This window comes from Sceloporus undulatus, chromosome 1 (assembly GCF_019175285.1).
Source record: "Sceloporus undulatus isolate JIND9_A2432 ecotype Alabama chromosome 1, SceUnd_v1.1, whole genome shotgun sequence".
Lineage (NCBI taxonomy): Eukaryota > Metazoa > Chordata > Lepidosauria > Squamata > Phrynosomatidae > Sceloporus > Sceloporus undulatus.
The window spans coordinates 25,125,707-25,140,753 of NC_056522.1; the positions used below are offsets into that span (position 1 = coordinate 25,125,707).

The 15,047-nt window shown below is 40.9% G+C and overlaps 1 protein-coding gene across 9 annotated transcripts in view; it reads left to right on the forward strand.

Annotated features, from left to right (window-relative positions):
* Positions 1 to 15,047, forward strand: part of KLC4 (kinesin light chain 4) — a 76,957-nt gene that overhangs the window by 34,040 nt on the left and 27,870 nt on the right. For 8 of the 9 annotated variants that reach the window (XM_042446859.1, XM_042446860.1, XM_042446861.1 and 5 more), the window contains exons 7-12: positions 554 to 655; positions 1,535 to 1,708; positions 1,833 to 1,932; positions 2,389 to 2,441; positions 10,107 to 10,174; positions 10,740 to 10,848. In XM_042446859.1, coding sequence (XP_042302793.1) covers positions 554 to 655; positions 1,535 to 1,708; positions 1,833 to 1,932; positions 2,389 to 2,441; positions 10,107 to 10,174; positions 10,740 to 10,848 — 606 coding nt within the window. Of the gene's footprint in view, positions 1 to 553; positions 656 to 1,534; positions 1,709 to 1,832; positions 1,933 to 2,388; positions 2,442 to 2,935; positions 9,456 to 10,106; positions 10,175 to 10,739; positions 10,849 to 15,047 lie in introns of those variants that run through there. The other variant, XM_042446866.1, reaches the window with a different exon arrangement.

Genomic DNA, 15,047 nt, shown 5'->3' on the forward strand with positions numbered 1-15,047 from the left:
TTGGCCACATTTGTTGGAGGAAACAAAAAGAAAGAATTGTGTGTTTTTTCTGTGAAAACTTTCATTGGAACAAGAGGTGTTAAAGGCATCAGTTGAGCATGAGGCAGGATGACCTATTTACAGGCCATTCAACTACAAACTAAGGGCATGAAATCACTGTGCAGGAAATCTGGCCAAACATCTTAGAATATTAATGGGTATGATAGGTGGCTATTCAATGGTTATTTATGATGATGGCTGTTTATTACTTCCAGTATCAGAGGTTGTATGATTTTTGATACCAGTTGCCGAGGAACTCAAACCATAAGCTCTTATGTTCACCTATTAAAGGAGAAGCAGGAAAATGGAGGAAGTATTTCTGGAGTCTTACTGGTATAGAACAAAGAGGATCAATGTCCTGCTTATCTGCAACCCTACTTCTTGTACAGTCAGCCAAATGGATCTTAAAGAACCACAAGCATAGCGCTACAGCTCTGGATTGTAATATCTTTCCTCTGGCTCCCTATAATAATTTCTTGGCTCTCATATAGGCCTGCTTATGTTTTTTTTACAGGTTGCAGCAACCCTGAATAACCTGGCTGTCCTCTATGGCAAAAGGGGAAAATACAAGGAGGCAGAACCATTGTGCAAGCGAGCATTGGAAATCCGGGAAAAGGTCTCTCTCTCTCTCTCTCTCTCTCTCTCTCTGTGTGTGTGTGTCTTTCTTTTGGAGCAGAAAAGTCCAGGATATTGGGCAATTAACTGGTGGGACTCTACAGTCCAACTAATCTCTACAAAATACATTTTCACCAGGAAAGGAGAATATGTGCAAATGAAGAAAAATCCCCAGCCAGAGACTGATGTCAAACTGTATGGAAGGAGTAAGGGTTGGCAGCTGCCAGGATTTGGGGAGCTGTGTTGGTCCCACACAAGATCCCAGAGGGCTACACACTTTGTTGTTGCCCTTCCCATCATAAAATTGTAGAGCCGGGGGGTGGGTGGGTGGGGGACCAGGACAGTGACTTTCTTTCTGTGAAAAAAGACGTATCACTAACTTGAAAAAAGATTATCAGGGCCCTACAATTCCTCAAACCATGGCAAGATTGCAAATAATACCTCTCTAGAGGCTCAGGTTGGGGGCTCTTGCCTTTTTAAAGGTAGTAAAATATTCTGCCCTCCTCCTTTTTTCAGGAATGGACAGTTGCAGATACACTTGAAGGTAGAAAAAACAACCTTGGAGGTGCATGTGACCTGCAGTTTGCTCACCTCAATGTAGAGAAAATTGCACATAATGACATAATAATTTTTTATTTCTTACAAGCCTCTCCCCAAGGCTTGAGAAAGGGTATAACATAGATTTAAACACATAAAATCATGGTTGAAGTAAATGTGTCCCAGGGGACCTGAGTGTATGGGGCAGATTATATGGGAAGAGGCGATCCTGCAGGTAACCTGGACACAAATTATATAGGGCTTTAAAGGTAATAACCAAAATTTTGTCCTTCCTTCCATCCACCCATCCATTAATTTTCGTTATCTTTTTCTTTCCTTTCAGGTTCTTGGTAAAGATCACCCAGATGTGGCCAAACAGTTAAATAACTTGGCATTGCTATGCCAGAATCAGGGCAAATATGAAGAAGTAGAATATTACTACCGCCGAGCATTGGAGATCTATGAATCCCGCCTGGGGCCTGATGACCCAAATGTGGCCAAAACAAAGAACAATCTGGTGAGTCTACTGTATGATGTGAGGACTGTTCAAGCATTTCTCTCTCTCTCTGTGTGTGTGTGTGTGTGTGTGTGTAACATTTTCTGAGCTGCATTTAAAATATTGTTCATTTAATCTGTGACAGGCCTCTTGCTATTTGAAACAAGGCAAATACAAAGATGCAGAGGTACTCTACAAGGAAATCCTCACTCGTGCCCACGTGAAGGAATTTGGCTCTGTGGATGGTATGTACACAAACATCAAGGTGTCAGTGTGCAAAGATGATAGGGCTTCAAAAGAGCTTGGCAAAGGGAGTAGGCTGAAGTTGAGACACCTAAATGAAGTGGCATTTTTATTACCAGACACTAGTATACAGAGTCAGCAATTTGTAGTGTTGCTCCTGGTTCTGACCAAGAGCTCATTAGTTGTCTTAGCACATTCTGATAAAGGGAGGGAAAGCTATGTGTTGTATATGCAGCTCCCTCTCTCACACAGAGAGAAATCTCTTAGCATGTTTGACATTACCCATCTTCTTTATGGCCTAGCTGACAAAAACATTCCTGTCAAAGGAAAACTAGAAAATTGGTTTAAAATCCAACACATCAGCATCTTCATTCACTGACTGTAAATGGGTAGCAAGGGTTTCTCTAGAAATACCAACAGAGTGTGTGCTTTTCCTGTTTCCCCCCCTGCTCCTACAGATGAACACAAGCCAATATGGATGCATGCAGAAGAAAGGGAGGAGATGAGCAAGGTGAGTGCAAGAATATTATTCTGACAGGGAATCATAACTGATGACAGGTGGAACATGGCACATACCTAAGCTTGTCTTCTTCACTGATCATTGACTGAGTGGAATCACAGAAATGGTAACATTCTTTCTTTGTCTTAGTGAAAGGATGGGGAACCAGTGATTCTCCAGTTGATGATGGACTGTAACTCCAGCCAGCTGTAGCCAGTATGACCAATGGTCACAAATTTTGGGAGTTGTAGTCCATCAACATCTGGAGATTCCCAATCCCCAGCTTAGAGTGAGTTTCTCTGATGGTGCCGAATCTGGTTGTTAATAACCACAAAGAGCACTAAATGCTCAATGCAGTAGTGTTTTGGGGTGGGACAGGGAGGAGGAGGAGGAGGGCAGGAGTAACTGGGGAGTACCAGCTAGATTATCCACTAGCTTTCCATGGCAGGAAATGGAGCTGATTGTCTTGTTCTTCCTGTGCCTTGCATATTTTCTTTTTGTTATAGTGCACTCCCTAGGACGTACTGGAGAGTGGAAGATGGAGGGATTACTGCAGGTTTCTGGGCCACAGACACTTCAGAACCAGGAAGTTAAAGATTGCTTATTTGGAAGGCCATTTGCCTGACCAGGAAAAAATAATTTCTTGAGCCTGAGATACAAGGAATAGAAAGAAGCTGCAGTCTTCTGCACCATCACCTCCTCATGAACACCTTCTGTTCCTAATTGTAGAAAGGAAAGACTTAGATTGGAAAGAGACCAAGATATTTATTAGAACAACATCAACTCTAAGGTCCTTAGGACAAAGATTCCACCCTTTGGTGCAGTGACCAATGGCCCTGGCTTCTTCTGGGAGATCTACATATTGTTAAGAATATTGTAGGAAGTTGCTCTAGGTCTGATCAGTGCTGTATTGCAGCCAGAGTTCATGGGGTTGAAGCCCTCATAGAAATGCAGGAAGGGAAGGGAGTGGATGGAATTTTGAAGCAGCAATATACTGTAAACTTATCTTGTCATGCGAAGTATTTTGGTGTGGCTTGATCATAATAGGTAATTAAAAACTATTAGATTTGCAAACAACTTGTTCCTGGTAGAGATGGGAACTGCTAGACGTAGCTGCCTGTACTTTGGAACCTTCCTTGGGGTGCAGCTATGAGAGGTGTCATGATGATCACCTGCACTTTGAAATTTACCACTATACCACTGCTTCTGAGACTTTCTGTACTAACTAGTTCAACACAGCATAGAAATTCCCCATAGCTTATGTCTGATAGAGGTTAATGAAGTTCCTTTTTCTCATTCCCTTCTCCGCCCCAATACACAAATTTGACTCATTTAGGAAAAATCAAGAGTCAAGCTATTTGGGTTACCTCCTCTCCAGAAGTATGCTGGGCACTTTTCCCTGCACCATAGTCTGAAATATTATAAAATTCTATGTAAAGTCCATATAAGTTCTAAATAAGAAACAATTGAAAGTTATCTCTGTTCAGGCAGCTTGTTGGGTGTTATGGGCAGAAACAGTTGCAGAAATGTGGTACCCTGAATCCACCTCACTTTCCTGCAGTATCTTCCATCACTGGACTTGATCTACTTCCTCAGATGCAAATGGACTAAGGCCTAGTACAGATGGGCAGGAAGGGACGGTGAGACGCCGCCCCTTTCTGCCCCAGATCATTACCGCACTAACCACACAGGTGCGGCAACAATCTGCTCCAAAAAGGAGCTGTGAAAAGCAGCTCCTTTCCACACCACTGCCAAGGTGCCCCCCCCAATTTGGATGCGGCGCACAATGCATATCATTGGCGCATGTGGCGTGTGGATGTGCATGTGCCCAAAATGGTGCTGGGAGAGCTCTGCTCCCCCGAGTCCTAATTTCGGCCCCAGGCGGTCTGTACCAGGCCTAAGTCTAGGAAAGCTTATGCTATAACCTTTTTCACTCAGTTAATCCCAAAGGTACTACAGGATCCCTTTGCATACTGATATTGCAGACTAACATGACTGTGTCTCTGAGTTCCATCAGTAGATCACTTCTTCACTAGCATGACTGCTCTGATTCACCAGTAACTTTATCTCTAATAGGACCTTATCACTGTTAGGTGAGTGAGTAGAAGAAGACAGAGTGTAGACCCAGAGCTTTTCCTTTTCTGTGTCCTTTATTCAGCAAGCATTTTGATTTGTTTAGTGATGAAGGCCCAGTTCACACTTCAGGCAGCAAATGTGTTTATACTCCTTGAAATAGGACAAGCAGTGATCCATCTAGCTCAGTATTCCCTATTATGATTGTTAGCAGCATTCTAGCAGCCTTTCTTATCATCTGCTACTTGACTGTTTAAACTGAAGATGTCAAGAATTGAAGCTGGGATGTTTGGTACACAAGGCATGTCTTCCACCAGTGAGAATACATGAGAATGACGTAGGTGAAGTGAAGAATTGAGTCTGTAACACAGCAAACACCCATCTGAGCTTGGAGGTCATTTAGCCCTGCATGTCTGTTTATTTCCTATATTATGGTACTTAGCATCAGTGCACTTGCATGTATAACAGCATTATATAAAAGCCTCTAATTCTTTGCCTCTGTAAAGTGTGAGGATTGGTCCTCATTTCTAGAAGCTCAGGAAGACACTAAATAAACCAGTGCAGTAATTGTCAGACCTTTTATATGTTTGGCAACTGCTGAATGAACTTCATGTTGTATGTTGAATTAATGGGAACATTCATCTTGCTTTTTAGAGAATCTTGATGGTTAATATTTAAGGAAAATGAGCTAGATGAATATTTAGTGCTCAGTAGTTTCACATGCTGTTATAGTAATTAGCAAGTCATCTGTGGAATTTGGTGCCAGGAATGGCCTGAGAAAGGAAGAGTAGACTTAAGCAAGCCATGAAGTCAGTGGCTAAACAGTGTCATGAACTGTGGCCTTCCAGCTAATTTGTTCCTTAACAGCTAAGATACATCAGCTTTTCTCTAAATAGAGAAGTGAGCCACTTTCCAGAATTACACGCAGAGGACATTTTCAAGAAATGAAGAAGAGTGAGATCACATGTTGGTTTTGGAATATGGAGGTCCTCTTCAGTAATGCAATCAATCTGTTATCATCCTCTCTAATGTTTTCTTCTACTGACATTCTTGGTTTCTTTTTCTTTTTCATGCTATTAAAAGCCATAAAACCAGTCATAGTAAAGCACTGCTTTTACACATTTCATCAATATAGCATACTAACTTTATAAATACAGCCCAAGGCCATACATGTGTACTCAGAAGTAAATCTATTGAATATAGAGGTTTGTGTATGACTTCAGCTTTATTGCATTCTTGTGGGAAACATGTCCGCCAGATGTTGTTGATCAACTCCCATAATTCCTTATCATTAGCTGTGGACTAGGGCCACTGAATTACAGTCCAACAGCATCCTGTGGGGCACTTATTTCCCAACCCCAGAACTTGAAAAAGTTCCTTTTTGGACTGCAATTCCCAGAATCCTCCAGCCAGCACAGTCATGTGCTTTTCTGAGAAAAATAAATTTTCTGAGTTCTCTCTGGCCCCGGTAAACAGATTTGAGCTAGTTGTATACATTTCCTGTGAATACCTACTTGGAAGGGGTAATTTGGGCAGGAAGATGATTTAATGGGACACTGGTATAATTCAAAGATACAGCAGTGTTAATCTGCAGAATCAGTATGTAGAGAGATCTTGTAGCACCTTTGAGACTAACTGAAAGGAAGAAGTTGACAACATGAGCTTTTGTAGATTAAAGTCTATAGAAGGTCATGCTGCCAACTTCTTTCTTTCAGTGATGGATAGCATCCTTTTTCATGATTCTAAAGTAATACCCTTGGATAAAAATACTTAAAATTATCTCACCCTGAGAGATCCATGATACATGTGGCTATTGAGGAGGAGAATGGAATTTTATGGGGTAAAAAGATGGTCCTTATTTATAAATAGAAGTAGGAATCATGCAGCTCTCCAAATGCTGCCAAACTGCCTCTCCCATCAGTCCTAGTCAGCATAACCAATGCTAAGGAATGTTGTAGGTTGCAGACTAATAGCATCTGAAAGGCCACATGATGTTTCCACCACTAGTGCAGAAATGCTTGGGTGCTATCTTCTTAAAGTTTCAGTGCAAGTCAATCAGCTCTTATGGAGTGGAAATGGATTATCATACAAGGAAAAATCGAGTTATATGCTCTTGGTATATAAGCAGGAGCCACCCTGAAATAAATGGGACTGTTTCGGGTGTCAGTACGAATAAACATGCAGGTTAAAATTCTGCTTCCTTTGGAGAAGACTAAATCCTAACAATATGCTTATAGTGTCCTCCCGACTTAGGAGGGGAATGAAGCTACTGACAAAACAATAATAAATAGACATGTGAAATGCTGGAAACACCAGATTACAAGATCAGATATTTTTTCCAGTTAATAATCAAGATCCTTTCTTTTCTGAGTTAGAGTTTGCCCTTACTGTTCTGACCTGAAAATGACTAGATAAGTTGACATGAATCCCACCTGACCTTATCTAGAAATGTTATGGAAATCTTTAAGAGATGTAACAGCTGTCCTCCTTTGGCTTACACTATCATTTTCATGCAGTCATCAGCAAAGTGCCACAGGAAGATGTACTATAACAGGCTTGGACATATTTTGGGGGCATTCTGTTACTTGTTCTAATGAATCCATATTATAAATAGTTCTACTAAGGACTACTAAGTCCCTCCCTTTGAGTATCTATCTGCCACTTCGAACAAATTTATTTGTCACCTAGTCTTGCTGATATACCCTGATTATGCATTAACCTGGTATGAGATGGACTGGAGGTCCGTGACACAACATATGCTTTGTATGCAAAATGGAACAAGTCCAGTCCCTGTTATCATCTGGTGGGAATGGGAGAGACTGTTGCACGAAATGTTGCCAGTTACAGTTGACCATACTAGGCTAGGTGGGCCCATGACATGACATGGCACTGTAAGGCAACTTCCTATGTTCTTATCACCACTTTTTGGACACATTTAGCATTTAAATATTGTTAACCCAAGCTGTGGCCAGTTTGGGAGCCTTCAAATGCCGTGCCAGATGATTGGTGGAAGAAAGGATTTTTTGAGGGGATTTCTTTTAATCAGGAAGTCCATCTAAGCTTAGGAAAGAAAGAATGTGTTGGAGCCCTGGGCCTTTGCTGAGAGCCCCAGAGAATGCAGACGGGACAAAACAGAGCTGCTAATGATTGGGCACAGTTCCAGTGGGAAGTCTAGCAAGCCAGGAATTTTGTTCCCAGGGTGAGGGCATATATTGAGCACAGTGCTGAACTTTGGAGCATGGCTTTCTATGTCTGGCCAAGCCTCTAAACTTCCTTGGGGGGAGGGGGAGTCTGGTTATCTGGGATAGGGATATATAAAATTATCCTTGGTGTTAACAAAGTGGATAGGAAGGAAAATTAGATCTTTATATCACAACACTAAATCCCCAAATCTATCCAGTTAAGCTGAATGGTGGAAAACCTGGGACAGACAAAAATAGGTGCTTCATCTAGCACAGTTGAATTATGGAATCTATTTCCAGAAGATGTCATGCTGTTTGGATGGATGGCTTTAAAAATAATTGAGGCAAATTGATATGCAATTATCCATATCTGATCAGCATGCCAGAAGCAGTATACCAGTTGATACTTGTTGCTGGGAGCACAAGTAGATGAGTGCTCTGTGTTCATGTTTTTCTTGTGGTCTTCCCAGAGCTCCTTAGTTGACTGCTATGAGAACAAAATGCTAGATAGGATTTTAGTCTTATCAAACATGGTTCTTACATTAAATAGTGCTGTCAGAAGCTTTCCTCAGTTTTAACCCTTGCTGAAGTAATCAGTTTGCATTAAAGCTCTTTGAAGATTTCTTCTTCATGTGCATTTTGCAGCTTACAATGTGTCTCACAGTTAAACACAGTTAAGTGTGTGGCTCAGTGTAAACTAGTGAACTTCTAGAAGAACCTCTAAGTCCCAGAAGTTGCTTTACTGGCTTATGCATAAGTGGGAGAGACAAATGCAGTCCTCGCAGTATGTTTTTGTATATACACACTGGCACAGCCACCCCCTTTTAATACTATCAAATTACATAACTAAAGATAATGTACTGTTCTGCTGCCATGGTCTCGGGGGTCTCCCAGGGGTGCCTGTTAAGATATAAACTTGATAGTCAAGTTCTTTGCAGAATTAGGGGACAAATGATCTCAGACACTTTTTTCTGTTGTCTTTTTAAATCTTCCTTCTGAATTGCAGTGGCTGCAAACTAATCTTCCCAGTATCTCATATTTCACTCTGTAGTTTCCGTACACCAGCAATTTCCAAAGTGATAACTATGTAAGTCTTTAACAAGTTAAATAAAGAATTCTGTGGCACTTTTAAGATTAACCAATCTATTATAGTATGAGCTTTCATGAACAATAGCTCATTTCTTCAGATGCAAAGAGTACATTTCAAAGGTGCCAAAAATATAGTCAGTGACATTTAAGTTATTAATACTGGCCATAAACAAAACAGTTAATGGTAATACAAACATTCTGGTTCTTAGTAAATACATACATTGTGATTATCTGTTTTCCAGTACAAATTTCTGATGATCCTCTGAAGAACAGAGAGAGGGAGATGAATAATATTTCATCAAAGGTTTAAGACTATTACTAGAATTTTGAAATGGGACAATAAAGTTCTATGTATAAGAGTCAGTGTGGTATAGTGGTGTAAGCATTGCACTACGACTTTGGAGACCAGAGTTCAAATCCTCAGCCATGAAAAGCCACTGGGTGACCTTGGGCAAGTCACACTCAGCCTCAGAAGGAATCAAAGGCAAACTCTCTCTGACAAGAAAACCCCGTGATAGATTCACCTTAGGGTTCCCATGAGTTGAAAACTACTTGAAAGCGCACAACAACAAGCATGATGAAGACTAAGGCTTTCACGGCTGGCATCCATAGTTTTTTTGTGGGTATTTCAGGCTATGAGGCTGTGTTCTAGAAGAGTTTATGCCTGATGTTTCACCAGCAGCTGTGGCTGGCACCTTCAGAGAAAGATGAAGATGCCAGCCACAGCTGCTGATGAAATGTTAAGAAAAAAATCTTCTAGAACATGGCCTCATAGCCTGACCCTCCCCCCCTCCAAAAAAAAAACAACAACAAGCATGCTGCTTGTGATAACTTCCCCAATTAGATCCAGAATATTTGGGTAACGTTTGGCCAATGTTATTGAGTCTTTAAGGTTGCCAAGGGCTTTCTGTGATTTCATTGCAAAGGTCAAGCTCAGCCACCCTTTGGAAACAGGATGCTTTATTACTTTATATCAGGGAGAGATCATTTTATTAGTTAGTTTCAGTATATTGCCAGTGGTTTGTGCCAGGTAGATTCCAGAGTGGTAGACATGTTGGCTTGTTTCAGGGGTGGGATCTTGTGGCATGTTAAAAATGGGATTCCATTTCTAGATGTGGGGCTTTAATTATCATTCTAATGGCGATGTATATAGTTGCAAAATGTACCAGTGCAGGAGGTAGCATGGTTGTAAAATGATTTAAGACTAGCAGATTTATGCTGTTGCTTTTCTTTTATTCCTACCAGGAATGCATGCAGAAGTGGTGCTTTTTGTGAAGTGGTGCTTTGGTAATCTGACAAGTCTTCTTTTCTTCCTCCCATACTTCTTTTCCAGAGCAAACACCGAGAAAACACTCCCTATGCAGAGTATGGTGGCTGGTACAAGGCCTGCAAGGTCAGCAGGTATGGTGTGGTATTGACCAGGGTTTCTCATCTTCTTATATGTTATTCATTTTTATGCTGTTTGGAAAGTTTTAATTTTCCTTATGAACCAAAAGTCTCCTTACTTTTGAAACAAGGAAGAAATGTGAATGTGGGCACAAAAAAGGAAAAAAGGAGAGTAAAATAAAACAAAAATTGAGCCAAAAACATAGGGCCATTCCAAGACAATAGCCACACCCTCCAAGCAGCTGCAATCTCAGGTAGGAATGGCCCTTTAAAGGTATAATTCAAGCAGCATAATTAAGGGACACAGATGGAAAGAAAGGGAGCAGAAGGGTCTAGTCCAGTCACTTTTTCTGCAGCTGTTGCAGCCTATGTGCTCAGGTATGAAACAGAAACCTGTCAGCAAAGAGCATTCCACCTTTTCCTACAGATATGTCTCCTGTAAATGTAGGATCACTATATATGGCAGTGGAGTACTTTTAGCTAAACATGTCTTTACTTAACAGGAAGTGGGAGTTATAGACAAGGGTGTAAGCAAGGGCCATTAATCTCAATTCTGCACATTTTATTTTATGTCACTCAGCCCCACAGTGAACACCACCTTGCGAAATCTGGGTGCACTGTACAGGCGCCAGGGCAAACTGGAGGCTGCAGAAACTTTGGAAGAGTGTGCAATGCGGTCCAGGAGACAGGTAGGTCAAGCTCTGATTCAGAAGCAATGGGATGAGAAATATTCCATATGATCCCAGAATTGTACAGTAGGAAGGATCTAGGGCAAGCCTGTGTTGATGCAAGAAATCTACAGTTAAAATGTCTGTGACAGATGGCCATTCCGTTTCTTTTAAACACTTCAAGCAAATGAGAGCCCATCACCTTCTAATATGAGTTCCCAGTAGTCCATCCCAGGATAGTCCGTGATCAGGTGATGGGAATAGTGTAGCAACATCAAAAGAGTTAATGGTTTCCTCCATTAGATATCATAAGAATTCTAGGAAGAAAAAGAAACTGTATATCTACAGAAATATTCATGCATTGGATATTAGAATTCTGATTAGATGTATGTAACAGTCCTGAAATTTATTATGTATTTATTTATTTATTTATGCCTGGGAACCCAAAATACAGGCTGATCTCAAAGTTAGTATCATTTTTTTGGTGTGATCATGTGGCATGGTCATCCAGAAACATCACAAAGAAGAGCTTTAGGGATGCTTTGTTTTCATTTTATTTTACAGCAACTTGCTTTTATATTCTCTTCCTAATCCTCTGTTCCTGTATTCCCAGGAATTGAACTGGTCTCAGTGTATTGCACACTTGGATAATTCAACTGCAAGATTTTGAAACCAAGTGCAGAATTCAACATTCTGAACATCTTGGTTTTCATTATTTGTTTATTTTAAAAAGTTAATAACCATTATGACCATGAAGTTATGTAGATTATGTCTAGTGAAACCTGTGGGGCATGGATGAGAATTGTTTGCCCCTCAGTCGAAACTCCCAGTGGCCCTAGCCAGCATGGCCAGTGATAAGGAATGCTGGGATTTGTAATTCAACATCAGGAGAGCCACACAATTCCCACTCCCTACTTCAAGGGAAAGGAAGGGAGGCATCCTCCAGGAATCAGACTAGATTATGTCAAATAAGCAAATGTATGCACTATGTGTTAATTTTTATTGATATGCTTAACACAGTGGTCTAATTTGCATTATCAAACTGTGGCCCAGGAAGCCAGGCACAGGTTTTGTGTATTTGCTCATTTCCTCTTAGCTCATGCTTTTATCTCCTTTGCATAAGAAAAGAATGAACACAGTTCATGGTAATTTCCCCTTAACATTGAACTAGGAAACAATGATTAATGGCTTCAAAATAAGACACATTTTTTAAAATATATATTTTATTAATTTTAATACACTGTAACCAACAAGCATAACATTTCTTACGATAATCCCAACTTTATACTTTACAAAATACATTCCCAAATCCCTCCCTTCTTATTTAACATTTCTTACTTTGATTTAGTCTGTTATTTGGATACCACTTCCTATATCCCCCCAAAAAATCTAGAACGATTTTCAACATTATTACTACACAATCCTTCATGTGACACTTACAGAAAATACAGATAGCACACTCGCTTATCTCCCACGTCACATTCCCACAATTCTTAATAAATTTTAATTGTATTATTATTATTAACCTTTATTTATGAAGCACTGTAAATTTACACAGCTCTGTACATGCAATCTTTTTAGTTAGACGGATCCCTGCCCTCGGGCTTACAATCTAAAAAAGACATGACACAGAAGGAGAAGGGAGTGGTGGAGGGAAAGGGTAAGAGGTCTAGCAGTTCCTCTCTACCTCCAAGGCCTGGACCAAGGCAGATGGACTGGAGGGAGGGCTTGGCTTCAAAATGGAAGGTTAATCTTCATCCAGGGAAAATCCATACTCACAAGTAGGATAATGCATATACAATACATAGCAATACAGGAAATGGTTTGATAAACAGGCACCAAAAGAACATCAAATAGTAAGCGACAATTATGCAATGCCTGGGAAGGCTTCTCTGAACAGGATGGTTTTCAACTCCGTTTTGAAGCTGGTTAAAGAAGTGATGGCTCTTGCTTGTGGGGGAAGAAGGTTCCAAGAGTGAGGGGCAGCAAGTGAAAAGGGGCGAATCCGGGATGGGACAGAGGAAATCCTGGGCTGAGACAATAGACCTTGACTACCAGAACGGAGGGCCCTGGTGGGAAGGTGAGGAGAAAGAAGGTCTGATAAGTAAGGAGGGGCCAGTCCATGGAGGGCTTTAAATGTCGACAGCAGGAGCTTATACTGAATGCGGAAAGGGAGGGGGAGCCAGTGAAGGGATGCCAACACAGGAGAGATGTGGTCAGAGCGGTGGGTGGAAGTGATAACGCGTGCAGCTGAATGCTGAACAGAGATTAAAGGACGGAGGTGAGAAAGAGGAAGCCCAGCCAGGAGGACGTTACAGTAATCAAGTCGTGAGATCACTAGGGCATGGACCAGTATCTTGGCAGTAGAGGCAGAGAGATATGGTCGGATTTTGGCAATATTGTACAAAAAGAATCTACAAGCCTTGGCTGTGGTCTGGATCTAAGGGATACACGACAGAGAAGAGTCAAAGATAAAACCAAGACTGCGGGCTTACTGGACTGGTTGAATAGAAATGTTGTCCACAGAGACAGAAAAGGGGTGTTAAAGGGTGGACTTAGGAGGAAAGACAAGAAGCTCCGTCTTGGACATGTTGAGCTTCAAATGCCAATGGTGCATCCACTGCGAGACAGCTGTGAGGCAAGACGAAACTTGCTGTTCAAGCCTTGGAGAAAGGTCAGGGGCAGAAAGATACAGCTGGGTGTCATCGGCATACAGATGGTAGGAAAAACCAAAAGAGCTAATGAGTTTTCCTAAGGACAGTGTGTAGAGAGAAAACAGAAGGAGACCCAGAACAGAGCCCTGGGGAACTCCAACAGATAAGGGAACAGGAGAAGAAGTCTGGTCCCCTGCAACTACTGCAAAAGATCTGCCAGACAAGTAAGATCTAAACCAGTCGAGAACAGAGTCTGAGAACACAAGGTCAGAGAGTATGTCAATTAGGAGACAGTGAACAACAGTGTCAAAGGCTGCAGACAAATCAAGAAGGATGAGAACAGAGTAAAGGCCATTAGCCTTGGCCTGTAAAAGGTCATTCAAAATCTTAGTGAGAGCTGTCTCAGTAGAATGCCTTGGGTGGAAACCAGACTGAAAGGGATCAAGGATGGAGTTGGCTTCAAGAAACTCAAGATAGCGAGAATAAACAACCCGTTCCAAAACCTTAGAAAGAAAGGGAAGAAGAGAAATCGGGCGATAGCTAGACAAAGAGGAGGGGTCAAGAGAAGGTTTTTTCAGAATTGGGGAAATGAGAGCATGTTTAAAGTCCGAAGGGAAGGAGCCTGTAGAGAGAGCGAGATTGAAGATATGGAGAAGCGAGGGCAGTAAGGAGGGAGCTATAGAGATTAGAAGACGAGTAGGAATTGGATCAAGAGAACAGGTTACAGGTTTGGAAGAGTTCAGAAGTGTAGAGAGTTCATCCAAAGAGGCAGGAGGAAACACAGAAAATTTGTTAGGCGAGGGCGATAGAAGATTAAGAGCAGAAGAAGAATCGCGGGGGGGGACTATCTCAGAGCGAATAGTGGAAATCTTAGAGATGAAATAATTAGCAAAGTCATTAGGAGAGAATGATGAAGAGATAGGAGGAGAAGGAGGTTTAAGCAAAGTGTTGGAGGTGAATTGTAATCCAAAGAGAACCGGTTGAGTAACATATGTAGCGCTTTCCCTCAGTTTCTATTGAAAATCTAATTTTTTATTTAGATTCTTCCATTTAAGGGGATATCCCCTGTTCACCTCAATTTCAATTCTTGTATTTCGTTTCTCCCAAACTCTGGCTTATTGATCTCTATCTGCTCGAATTTGCAAAGGAACGCTTACAAAAAATAATAATAATAAATAAAATAAAAATTGAACATTTACATTGACATATAATATGTCCCTTGTTTTCCTTACAAATTCCAATCACCTATCATAATTTTTATACAATTTCATCCATATTTGAGGTCCAATTGGCCCTTTCCCCCCATTTTCTGGTAGAATTCAAAGATATAGCCATGTTAGTCTATATAATCAGTATGTAGAGAGATCTTGTAGCACCTTTGAGACTAACTAAAGCAAGAAGTTGGCAGCATGAGCTTTCATAGACTTAAGTCTATTTCCTCAGAAGCATATTTTATTTATTTATTTATTTTGCTAATGGCTTGGGCCCAACCTATTTAAGGGATCTCCTGCTTCCATAATAATAATAATAATAATAATAATAATAATAATAATAATAATAATAATA